The following is a 13948-nucleotide window of genomic DNA, read 5'->3' as shown; positions in this document are numbered from 1 at the left end:
CAACTTTCTCCTCTCTGCTATCCTTTCTATTTTGCTATCTTTCTCCCTCAACTCTCTCCCATGGCTTCCCTCCAGGTGCTCTCTCTCTCTCTCTCTCCCTCTATTTACGACTCTCTCTTCTCTCCAGAATTTGGTTGATAGAGATTTCATCTCTTCGAATAACAAACACTATATAATAGTACATATATTATTTCATAACGCAAGCTGATGAGCATATTTTCACATAAGAACCTAAAGTGATTAGCTTTTATATACTAGCTAGTCCGGCAAAGGCTTTTTGAAAAGGATTGCTATTATTTTATATATATATATATATATATATATATATATAACATGAATCATAATGAATTGGAGATGAGTCATTCCTTTAAAATAGAAGAATAAAATTGTCATTTCACTTTTTTTGGACAATTTTACCCTTCCATTTTAAAGGGCATGATCTTCTCTAGTTCATTTCAACGGAAGAAAATCCAAATTTTAGATAACAAGTCAATGTCCTTTCAAAAAATAAAAGAAAAGATAACAAGTGACCACTTCATGGTATTCAGTAAATGCATACCCTATATATGTTACATGTTACACAAAGAAATTAACGTTAACAATTATATATTTCAAAGTTATGAATAAAAGTTGTATTTTCTTTATTCTTTTTCTTTTTTCGCTAAGAAATCCTAAATGAAAGTTAGTATTAACGTTTCCTCAAATGATTTTCATAATAATCCTTGATTCACTATGAAAGTAGCACCTATCTTGTTTTTAATTAAGACTCATTAAAATAATCGTAGAGAGTGTATTATGAACATGTGGATCCATTTTGAACCTCCATTTGAGACTTGAGACTTGGAGTTGGGATGAATGGATACATGTGGATCCATTTTGAAAAACATATTTTCTACTTAGGTAGCATAAAATATAGCATGAAAGACAACTTCATATGCCACATAAATGGTCTATTTAGGTTTGCAATTTCAAAACGTGCGCTTTGAAAACTCGACTTTTAAAATAATTTGATTTTTAAAAATGTTGTTAAGCGTTTGGTAAAATTATAGTCTGACCTTCAAAATCGCATATTTTTAACAACATACTACTTGCTTGCAATATGAAAACGCAGATTTGTATATGTTTTCAAATCGCAATTTTTTTAAAAACGTACCCTCAAAACAATACATTTTCTACGATTTGATTTAAAACCACACTTTTAGTTCGTAAAATCGCAGTGTCAAATAACGCTCTCAAACTAATTAGTTTTCTTGTAATAGGATTTCTATTCCAAATGGCTGACCTTTTCAACAAGCTCTTGATCCTAATAAATTATATGACATGGTGATATTTTAGGCCAACGCTGCAACAGTTCCAGAGGAGACTAACCAAAGAGAAGAAGAAACAACACAGGAGTCTCCTGTTGTTGTTGAAGAAAAGCAGGCCAATACAGAAGTAGATGTCAAACCGACAGAATCCAAGACAGCTGAACCTGATGACGTGTTTTTCCCTGATGAAGAAGATAATAAACTAGCTGATCAAGAAGGAGATGAAGAGGATAAAGCACCCATTGAGGAAGATTTGAAATTCACAGAGGATATAGAAAATGAAGATCAAGCAGAAGAGGATATCGAGAATGAAGATTAGTAAAATGAAGGCAAAAACTTTTAGGTGCAAGTGGGAAATAAAGGAGATGCTTAAGCATTTGTTGTGCATGGTGTGATGTGGGTTTTTCATTTCTGGTTAATTTGATCATAGGCTTCTTCAAAGAGAATTATATTGAATTTTCAGTTAATGTTGGGAAGGTACTGATCATAGACAATTCCATGTTATTGTCTTTTGTAATGTGTGGAAAGGTGTGTATTTGGTGGGCTTTTATGTAACTTTTTACTTGCTTGTCTAATTGAGTTAGTTTGCTTATAACTATTTTTTTCAGAGCAAAATAATAAAATTACAAAAGGAGGGGGTGGGGACAGCAACAAACACCTCCAAAATAGTCATTACAGTGCATGAAATTAAACCTAAAAATAAAGCTGGAAATGGATTGAAACAAATCCGATATCATAATTTATTGACCAAAAGGTTGAAGAGAGTGTCGCCTTGAAAGCAGTATGTGATGCAATCTGATGGTTGGACTGCTAAAACAAGGATGCATTAATGATGACTGTGATGAGGCGGTCGATGTAGATAGCTTTTTCAGCATCATTGGCAAAATGAGCATGCTTAGTTACAGCTCTAGATAAAAGAGAATCATTCTCGCTTTATTAAGAATGGAGGGGAGGATGAGCTCTCGGAGGGAAAGTTGGATCAGGACACCACCACTCCTAGGGGTGTCAAAAAATACCGGGGAATTGGGGATCCGGTTCCGGTTCCCATTCTGGTTGCAAAAAAAGCAAAAACCGGAGACCCCAGTTCTGGTCCCGATTTTTGGCACCCGATAAAAATCGGGAAATACCGGGTGTATATATTTTACCCCATGAACTATCTACCTATTTGCACTTTTAACCCCAATGTTTAAAAAGTGACACTTTACTCCCCCTCCCCCCCCCCCCAAAAAAAAAAAAACTTCCAAATTGTTGCAATTCAACAATTCTAACCTTTTTTTTTTTTTTTTTCCCCAAAATTCCTCCATCCCAAGTTAAAACAAAAAATTTAAAAGTAAAAAAAAAAAATTAAATTAAATTAAGGGGTGGCCGCCCACCCCAGTTGGGCCTAGGGGTGGCCGAAGCCACCCCTTAATTTTTTAATTTTTTTTTTTTTAAACTTGGGATGAGGGCATTTTGGGAAAAAAAAAAATCAGAATGGTTGAATTGCAATAATTTGGAAGTTTGGGGGGTAAAGTGTATTTTCCTTATATATATATATATATATATATATATATATATATATATATATATATATATATATATATATATATATTGTATGTTATTTAAGTGCGTAATCTCACATTGCATGTGGATAAGATCTTTGGCATGTTTATAAGGAATGAGCAACCCTCTCCCATTAAACCGGTTTTATGAGATGAGTTAGGCTCTCGAATTTCTTTATGGTATTCGAGCCTACCACAAGACGAATGGAGCCCACACTACTTACCCTATGACAAGAACTAAAAAAAATATTAGCTTGCACGTGAGGGAGGGTGTTGATGAATAATCTCACATTACCCGTGGATAAGATCTTTGGCATGTTTATAAGGAATGAACAACCCTCTCCTATAAAAACGGTTTTATGATATGAGTTAGGCTCTCGAATTTCTTCAACCATTCCTTTGAAACCCTTAACTCTCAATCTCCTCGAGAAAAACCTATTTTTAAAACTCTAAGCAGCTTCATTGAAATGAATTGCGATTGAAGTTGTGATTGGAGCATACTGTGATACTCTCGTTCAAATGGCTTGCGAGTGATTTTGCAATAGAGGTATTCTAGGATTGTCTTAGGCATTCAGTGCATATTTAAGATTGTGTTTGAGAAATAGAGATTTAAGTATAAAAATGTTTTTGGGCAAAAGTTTCATTTTTAAGCTTTTGCCAAAAGTGCGTTTTGGCCATTTTTAGGCTTTTTGACCTTCAGAAGCACTTTGAATTTTTTTTACCAAACAAGTATTTTTTTTTTTTTCATTTCAAACAAACTTTTAAGGTGTTAAACGCACTTTTGAGGTCCACAAACGCAATAGGAAACAGGCACTCAATGACAACCTCTTTCGAATGGGCTTCGATCATGGTTGTGATTGAATCATTATAGGACATCTATTTGTTGGAAATAATTTTAGATAGTACACAAATTCTCATTGATATAAAATAATTACATTCTGAAAATTAACAATAAAATAAATAAAATATAAGAGATGAAAAGTAAAGTTGTAACACCCCAGTCCCATATTGGGAAGATGAAAAGAAGCCCATATAGAGTGTGGTTTATAAAGATAGTTATTGGTGCTAAGTCCCATATTGCCTAGTTACTAGGTGAAACTGGGCTTTATAATGAATTGTAGGAAAGCTCCAAATTGACTAGTCATTTTGGGGTAATAGCCCAGATGTGGCTAGCGCTTTTTCCTGGGTTGTTACAAATGGTATCAGAGCCACCTAGTAACGTCAGGTCATGTGGTACTGGAGCACTGCATGACGTAACCCTAACGAGGACGTCAGGAATTTAAGAGATGGAGTTTGTAGCACCCTAGTCTCATATTGGGAAGATGAGAAGAAGCTCACATAGAGTTGATGGTTTATAAAGATAGTTATGGGTGCTAAGTCCCACATTGCCTAGTTACTAGGTGAAACTGGGCTTTATAATGAATTCTAGGAAAGCTCTAAATTGACTAGTCCTTTTAAGGTAATAGCGCAGATGTGGCTAGTGCTTTTCCCTAGGTCGTTACAAGAGTATAAAAAGATCTCACAATATGTTATAGAATCACACAAGAACGTTGTCCTTAAAGGTTGATTCGTACCTCCCAGAGTATATAACTTGGTGCGATTGGATCCTTTGACATGCAACCTTATCAGGATTAGACCCGTCTACCTTCGTTATGGACGCACTTCCAATAACAAAGAGTAATAGAACAACTCTTTTGATTAACGTGAATTATAAAATGCAACAGCAAAAAAATCATTGCTAGTGGGGGCAAAAACAGAGAAACAAAACAAAGCTCAAAACCAAATGTACGTAGCCAATATATCAAATCATTTGAACCAAAGAAGTAATTCTATATAATACTCTTTTGGTGATATATATAAATAAATATGATGTGGTTCTCTTAAAAGTCATTAATAAGACAAAATAATGACCATATCAATTAAAGAATCAAAAGCTATAAAATATTTTAATGACCAACGGCCCTAAACTGTTAAAGTGAAAATCAATGGATTTGATGACTCATGGTAAAAACATATGAAAAAATTAAATGCTCCTTAATGACCAAACGGTCACAAAATTATTTCTAGAAAACCACTTGTTGGATATTAAATAAATAATAAAAGGGTTTGAAAAGAAAAGAAAAGAAAACAATTGTTTGTAACACATATATTACAACAATCCCCCACATGTTACAAACACTAAAATAAAATGAGATTGAAAGTATGCATTGATGTGGTACCTGAAGGTTTTAACCGCACCTAGGATAAATTAATAGGAACTTAATGCATCGTGGTAGAGTTAAACTCTTTTAACCAAATTTAACCAAATTCACAAGTTGACCAAACTTATCACCCATATAACTTTCTAAAAAAAAAAAAAAAAAAAAAAAAAAAAATCAAATCAAATCAAATAAAAAAAATTGGGTTGTTCTATAGTGGGTTGGCGCCTTATACATGTCATGTGCCTCTGGGTTTTATGAGTGTTCTAGAGACTTGCCAAAGTCTCATAGGAAGCAGTACCTCCTCTACACCCACATAGGTGGCGTCCATCAAGAATGTGTGTATAGAACACTTCATTCCAACAAGTAGAGACTATGGACCTATTACTAGTTTTAAACTCATCCTTACTCATTCTGCATCTTTTGTTGTTTTACCATAAAATGGCTTTCATGAGTGGTCTAGAAACCTACCCAAGTCTCATAGGAGATAGCAGATCTACACTCATATATGTAGTATCCATCAAGAGTGTGTGTAGGGAACACCCCATCCCAATAGGTAGGGACTATGGACCCATGAAGAGCTTTACACTCTGCATCTCTTACACCAAAGGGATGGACTCATCACTAATCTTCTCAACAAGATAGTTAATAAATATAATCACATGTGACTTCGTTTCCCATTAAACCTCATTCATGGGATCTCCAATCATAGAGGTTGGGTATCAATCACAGTGTCATAAATTGAGTATCAGTCCTATCCCCCTCGATGCTTCTCTCACTAGCCTTCTTGCTAGTGGGTTGGTCAAAGAATCTGTAAAATTCTTTTATGACCTCACAAAGTCCATAGACATTACACTAGTCTCAATAAGCCGTCTCACAATATTGTGCACTTTTTTCCTATAAAGCTTTGCTCTTTGCTCAAGCTATGGCAGCCTGTCAATCACAATGAAAACACAGGTGGAACTAAATTAGCATATAAAAGCAAATTAATTTATCAATAGGCTCATCGGCCATTTATCTTCAGTTCCTACCTTCTCCAAGGCAACTAACTCTGACTCCATAGTAAACCTTGCTATACAAGTCTACTTTGAGGACTTTCAAGAGATAGTTTCTCCAACTAGAGTAAACGCATAATAGCCATTAGTAGGCATTGTTCATCTGAATCAAAAATCTAGTTAGCATCACAATGTCATTTCAATATAAAAGGATAATCACAATATAACAAATCAAAATTAGTTGTGCCTTTTACGTATCTCCACAATTTAGAGATAGCATTCCAATGCTCAATACCATGATTATAAGTGTTAAGTATATAGCTTTGATACCATGTTGAAATAATGATGATGTGGGAATATTGAGCGGAAGCAATAGAGAGAATGAACAAAGAATTTACGGGTGGTTCGGTGTTAGACACGTACGTCCATCACTCGGAATACCCCTAATGGCTACATTGTGCTCATTAACTTTTATTTGTCTACAATACAAAGGTCTCTATTTATAGGGTAGTGTCTAAATACAAGTATAGTAATCAAATCTCGTTGATTTGATTACAATTCTAATATATGATTACAATCAACCAATAAATAGAGAATATTTCAATATCAATCTAAATATGAAATATACGCAAAATATTATATATTTTCCATATATTCCAACATCCCCCCTTCAAACTCAAGGTATAATATTCTGAAACCTTGAGTTTGAAATTCGAAACAATGATGACAGCGGTGGCGGAGGCCGAGAACAAGCCGTAGATGGTGGTGACTGCCGGAGAAGATAGAGGCTGGTAGGCGGCCAGCGACGATGGCAAGTGGTTGGTGAATACAGATTCAAAAGGGCTAACAACGGGTTAGGACTGACAATGAGCCAAACTTCAAAAGGTGCCGACAATGGGCCAAGGCTGACAATGAACCAAACTTCAAAATGGGCTGATGACGGGCCAAAATCCAAAATGGGCCAACAACAAGCCAGGGCTTATAATGAGCCAAAAATAAAAGGGGACGACGATGGGCCAAAATCCAAAAAGGGGCCGACAACGGGCTAGGACTGTCAATGTGACAATAAATAAAAAAGGGCAGACTATGGGCCAGGGCCGACTTAGGCAAAAAATAAAAAGAAAAATGAGCCCACTTGGGCGGTTATCAAATTGGCGCACCGAATTTGATCAGTGCGTGGCGCACATGATGTGGTCACTCGGATTTTTTTTTTTTTAAGAATCTCATTTTGTGCCATATAGAGATGCCAAAAGCAAAAACAGACAAAAAATTTGAAATCAGGACGAAAAATTGAGTAGGAAACACCTAGTCAACTCTGAAAGTCAACTAAAAAGTCAATAGTCAACTCTAGCAGAAGTCAACAGTCAACGCAAGACTGCGTGGCCGTGGTGCTGACGTGGCATGGATGCTGATGTGGAAGATGTGATGATGTGGTACTATGCTGACGTGGCCCTAAGGTTGACGTTGTAGTTTGAAGACCCTGGCGCATGTGGTGCACACGCGGAAGGGCTGGCGGTGCTTGAGCGCGTGAATCTGACATGCACATCTGTGAGGGGCGCGTGCAGCACTGGACAGAGGCGTTCTTGCCAATTCTGGAGTCGTGGGAAGGAGATTTGTTGAACGGCAACCTAATCCAAGTGAACGGACCACTGTGGCGGCCTAAGGCGGAGTGGGAGTGGCGGAACAACCGAAACTCTAGGCGGCTCGTGGAGGTGTGTCGGTGATGATATGTCGGCGTTCTTGGCGGATATGGGATGACTGGCGGCTGATCTATGGAACGGTCCAGCAACCTGGTAGATCAGAAGAAGACGGCGGCTCGTGGAGCGCATGGTGTTTGTGGTAGAAATTCTAGGAGGCGCGTGAACCATTTTTTTGTGGCGTTTTGGGAAAATTTGAGACGTTCGGCGGCCAATCTATCGAATGGTGTGTCCAGCTCCGTGATCAAGAAACTTTAGCGGCACGTGATTGAGAAGGTAGAGAGCTTGGGTGGAGCACAGAAGAGGACTTGATCACCAAGATCGTCAGATGGAACGTGATGAAACGTCAAGGACGTTGAAGGCCACAAGAAAGTGGCTCTGATACTATGTTAAATATATAACTTTGATACCATGTTGAAATAATGATGATGTGGGAATATTGAGCGGAAGCAAGAGAGAGAATGAACACAAAGAATTTACAGGTAGTCCGATGTTAGACACCTACATCCATCACTGGGAATATCCCTAAGGGCTACATTGTGCTCATTAATTTTTATTTGTCTACAATACAAAGGTCCCTATTTATAGAATAATGTCTAAATACAAGTATAGTAATCAAATCCCGTTGATTTGATTACAATCCCAATATATGATTACAATCAACAAATAAATAGAAAATATTTCAATATCAATGTAATTATGGAATATACGGAAAATATTATATATTTTCCATATATTCTAACAATAAGTATATCTACTCAATTTACTAATAATATATGTAATAATATCAGGGCATATACAATTTGTCAGAACATCAAACTATCAATGGTTTGTGCATATTTTTCTTGCAAAAACACCATCATCATGATTCTTAACCAAGTGTATTTTTGAATCATATGGTGTAGAGTCTATAGACATAGGTGTATAATAAAAGTGCTCAAATCTTTTAAGCATATTTTCGACATAATACATCCAAGATAAAATAATGCAATCTAATTCTCTTAACTTTAATGTCCAACATGAAATTACATTTACCTATGTCTTACATATCAAAATTAGATGAAAGAAATATTTTAGTTTCATGCACAACATCAATGTTAGTTCAAAAAATAAGCAAGCTATCAATATATCAAAAACAAATAATGACACATTCATTATTGTAAAACTTGCGATGCATTTACTTGCACCATTAATCAAATATGCATTAGACAACATCACCTTGTCAAGCTTGTCTTGCCATTGTTTAGGAGCTTGCTTTTATCCATACAAGGATTTCACCATTTTGCATATTTTGTGTTTTTTACCGTGGATGACTAGTCCTTCGGGCAGATCTATATATATAAATCTCTTCGCTACTTAAAAAAGCAACTTTGACATCCATTTAATGTACAACAAATTTATAAATATAAGTAATGACAAATCACATTCTAATCGATGCAATTTTAGTAACCGAAAAATAATTATAAAATAATCAACATTATGCATTTACTTGTAGTTTTTAGCTACCAAATCTACCATGTACTTATCTATTGTATCATTCGGTTCAAACTTCTTCTTAAACACCTATTTACAACCAAATAGTTTGGTCTTAGGATGTAACTCAATGAGATCCCAAGTTTAGTTAGACATAATTGACTCCAATTCAATATTTATAGTTTCTAACCAAAAATGCATCAAATAGATTTAATTGCTTCATCATAATATGTTGGATCATCATCAACAATATAAGCAATAAAATCATTACCGAGATTCCTTCCGTTCTAGCTCGCTTACTTCTTCTCAATTCTTACACATCATCAACAATTTATTAGAAGTAACAGAAAATTCATGAAATAATTTTTCCTTATTTTTCAAATGAAACACATGCTCAAGGAAAATAGCATTTTAGATTTAGTAATAGTATTGTAATCTAAAACACCACTCTTGATAATAAGGAATATATAGCATGAGCTATTACAAACAAAACCAATAAATCCCAATCACAAGTTCTAGAACCAAGTTTCCTCTTTTTAGGCCCAGGTAATATAACATCTGCCAAACACCCCCACACTTTGAGGTATTCCAAACAATGCTTATAAATGACAAACAAAATAATGGCTTCCCTCCATACTTTGTTGAATAGCCAAAAATTGACAATCATTGCATTCATCATTTATTTCAATATTCTAATTTCTTTTCATTCCCTTGATGTAGCCAAGATTTACATGTGTAAATCTATGATGCTAAATATTAATGGAATAAACCAATTAATCACAAGAAGATATATTTCCAATAATAGCACACAAATGCTTTAAGAAATGACTTTCATGAGATCATATTTCTCTAAGTATGATATGTCATTTACTATTCTTTCTTTTCTGTTAATTGAAAGATTTGTAAAGCTATTAAAAAAAAAAAAATACTAATCATCACTTGTGATTTTTAAACATAGTTCTTATATATAGGAGTCGCATATCACAAATTCAATCAAGATATTAAAATAAACTCTTTTTAAAGCTATCATGCTCAACCATATAATAATCAACTATTATTGGCTCATTGTCATAAATATGACATTGGTATCAATCTAATAATATGATAAATTTATTAAATATGAAATGAGACTTAATATATAAGAACATCAATAGTCACATATATTTTATTATGAATTAGCATGTCAGAGAAACTTGAAAGCTAAATGATCTAAAGATGAAGAATTACCAAATACTTTAAAGTATTTATGCCAATCTAACATGCCAGAGCTAACATAAATGCTAGATACTATTTCTTCTTTGAAATAGATAAATCAATAGAGGGCCACCACTTATCAGATACAATATTTATATAATTATAAAATTCAATTCAATCAAGGAGGACCTTCATCACTTGATTTATCTTTTAATAAATGAAATTATATATTATGTCTTAAAAAAAAAAAAAAAAAAAAGACCTATGAATCAGAGTTTAAAACTTACAGTGGAGTCAACAGCTTTACTCCAATATCTTCCAAAATAGTTTGTTGCCACCACACACCAATTAGTTGTCATGAGAACCGATTGACTCAATACACGCTACGTCTTTTCTCCTACAATATGCTTATCTGCAAGAAGCTTCAACAAAAATTGTATTCTCTGCACACAATTAGTAATGCCTATGTATTTTCTGCATCACAACATGAGTAACCACTCTTTTTGTTTTTATTATTATTATTAATCGACGAAAATGTTCTCTAACAAATGCAGCATATCACAATAGAAATTGCTAAGTTCTAAAAATCAGAAAAGCTCAACTCTTTTTGTTGCAAGATTCATAACCCAAAAATAAAAAATTATTTGACAATCAATAAATTGAGTTCAAATAATTGAAAACTCTTTCAATCAAAATATTTTCACTTTCAATAACTACATATGAAATTAAATTCTTTTTCTGATAAATGAATAAATTATCAGATATTTTTTCACAACAAAATTTTTCCACTCAATATTTGATTTCATCTTTCTCATATGTGAATTGCATACTGCAAACTCTTATACTATTTGACTTCTCATAAGTTTAAATACTATTGTCATGGTCTAATCAAAATATTTGTGCAACCATCACGAACTCAACCTTTAAGGTTATTGGAAATAATTTTGAATGGTGCACAAATTCCCATTGATATAAAATAATTACAATCTGAAAAATAAATAAAATATAAGATATGAAAAGTAGAGTATAGAAAGATCTTACAATATGCTATAGAATCACGTAAGAGAGTTGTCCTTAAAGGTTGATTCATACCTCCGGGAGTATATAATTCGGTGCGATCGGATCCTTTGACACGCAACCTCCTAGGATTAGACTATAACGTCTACCTTCGTTAAGGACATACTTCCAATAACGAAGAGTAATAGAACGACCCTTTTGATCAATGTGAATTATAAAATGCAACAGCAAAAAAATCGTTGCTAGTGGGACAAAAACAGAGAAAGAAAACAAAGATAAAAACCAAATATATGTAGCCAATATATCAAATCATTTGAACCAAAGAAGTAATTCTATATAATATTCTTTTGGTGATATATATAAATAAGAGTAATGCTAGGTACCATCTTTTTATGCTACTAAAATCCTTCTAAAGCTAATGTGGCTTTCAAAATCACCATTGGATCAGAATTCAAGTACGATTCATCTAAAATTTAATGGTGATTTTAAAAGCCATATCAACTTTAGAAGGATTTTAAAAGGATAAAAATATGGTACCTATCATTACTTTATAAATAAACATGATGTGGTTATCTTAAAAGTCATTAATAAGACAAAATAATTAATGACCATATCAATTAAAGAATCAAAAGCCATAAAATATTTTATTGACCATCGGTCATAAACGGTTAAAGTGAAAATCAATGGATTTGATGACTCATTGTAAAAACGTATGAAAAAAATTAAATGCTCCTTAATGACCAAACTATCACAAAATTATTTCTAGAAAACCACTTGCTGGATATTAAATAAATAATAAAAGGGTTTGAAAATAAAAGAAAAGAAAACAATTATTTTTAACACATATATTACAACATGTTCGAATATAACAATCCCTACTGTTCGAATAGGAACCCATAAGATCTATATATTCTATGTAAAACTTCTCCAGATCCTATTTCTACAAATCCCAAACTCTCCATACATATTAAACACCAAAAACAACCTATACACAATATCAAAACAACTTCTAGAACAATAAAAATCTCATTTTTGTATCGAAACTCAAACTTCCACTTTACATTTTCTTTTCTCCAAATCACAAAACCACTACAACAACGGCTTCACACACTCCATTAAGACAACACAACTCAACCAATCAACCCCAAATGATCACAATGAAAAACCACAACAAAATCAAATCCTAATATTACAACAACACACTATACCTTCAAAATCACAACCTTAAACATAATAACAACACTATTACCGTTCATACTCACCAAAATTGTAATGCCTCCAAAATTAATTGGTAATTAAATCGGTGCGCCTTCCTGAACCTATTTAGAAGTGAATAAGCCCCAAGTGATACATCTACTCCTCAAAAAGATAAAATTAAGTAGCAAAAACATGTGATTTTTCTTTTATTCCATTAACATTAATCATTACAACCAAAGTATTTACTAAGAATCATCATATTAACTTAAATCATTACATTATACACGTCATCAATATAAAGAAGATCCATTTTAAACATTAATAAAGAAATGCATCTCAAAACACTTAAGTGTGTAGTGTCACTTGAAAATATTGATTACCATGACTAGCTTGCGAAATTCTGCAATAAGTCCTCAAGTGATAACCAAATCAATATTATTACACCAAATGACCGCATCTGCCTCAAGGTCTTTCTTGCTCAAGCCATAGCTGACAGGTAGAAAGATTAAAGCATAAGTCCACAACTTAGTAATAAGAAAGCTAGTACTAGTGTGTAACTATGAACATTTCATCATTTAGATAGAAGTAGTTTTAATGCAACGTACTTTTCTAAAACTAACCTTTAGAAATATTTATCTTAAAAAAATTTACTCAAATAAAATTCCAGCAGGATACTAATAATCCACCCACATGTGAATGCTTTCCCCATCCCCTACCTCATATTTAAGAAAACCTTTAGCAATATCCCTCAGCTTGAAGATTTTTCTCTGGCCTCAAGAACTATTTTGAGGAACTCCAACACTCTAAAAACTTATTCCTTGCAACAAATTATCTTTAACCTAAGCCACCCAAATGGAACTTGACCGAACAAAAAAACTGCATACATGCAAATCCAAATCCCTTTCTTTCTTTTGTTTTGTGTTCTTGTTATTTCCCTTTTCCCTTCCCCAATCGAATAGAAAAAAAAAAAAAAAAAAAACCCTTCTTTCTTAGGAATTATTCCATTCACTGTTGTAAGAATTGAATAAAAAATTTTAACAAATAATATTTAAATAAAATAGATAATATAATAGAAAATTTATTACACTGTGTATTAAAAAAAAGTAATTAAAGTAAAAGTTTTTACTTTTTCAATAGTTATACTTATTTAATATTTGAAGAACCGTAACGAAAGACCAAAACAAGAACAAGGTATTGCGTAGAGTATCGAATGGATCTCAATCGTATGAGTGCATCCGAAGCGACCCAATACGCGCCGCACCCACCCAAACCTCTTCCTACTAATAAAGCATCGGAACCCCCACGCGCCAGAACGCGTGAGACGTATAC

General features: G+C 33.7%; 1 protein-coding gene across 1 annotated transcript; it reads left to right on the top strand.

Moving 5' to 3' along the window:
• Nucleotides 1-1846, top strand: LOC132167975 (uncharacterized). Its single transcript, XM_059579032.2, has 2 exons — nt 1-75; nt 1336-1846. Exons 1-2 carry the CDS (start codon nt 61-63, stop codon nt 1624-1626), a joined length of 306 nt encoding a protein of 101 aa, XP_059435015.1. The 5' UTR covers nt 1-60; the 3' UTR covers nt 1627-1846.
• Nucleotides 1847-13948: the final 12102 nt, after the last annotated feature.

This window comes from Corylus avellana, chromosome 2 (assembly GCF_965113065.1).
Source record: "Corylus avellana chromosome 2, dhCorAvel1.hap1.2, whole genome shotgun sequence".
In the NCBI taxonomy this organism is placed as follows: Eukaryota; Viridiplantae; Streptophyta; class Magnoliopsida; order Fagales; family Betulaceae; genus Corylus; species Corylus avellana.
Note: the sequence above shows the minus strand (reverse complement) of the source record. Positions and strands in the feature narration are given on the sequence as shown.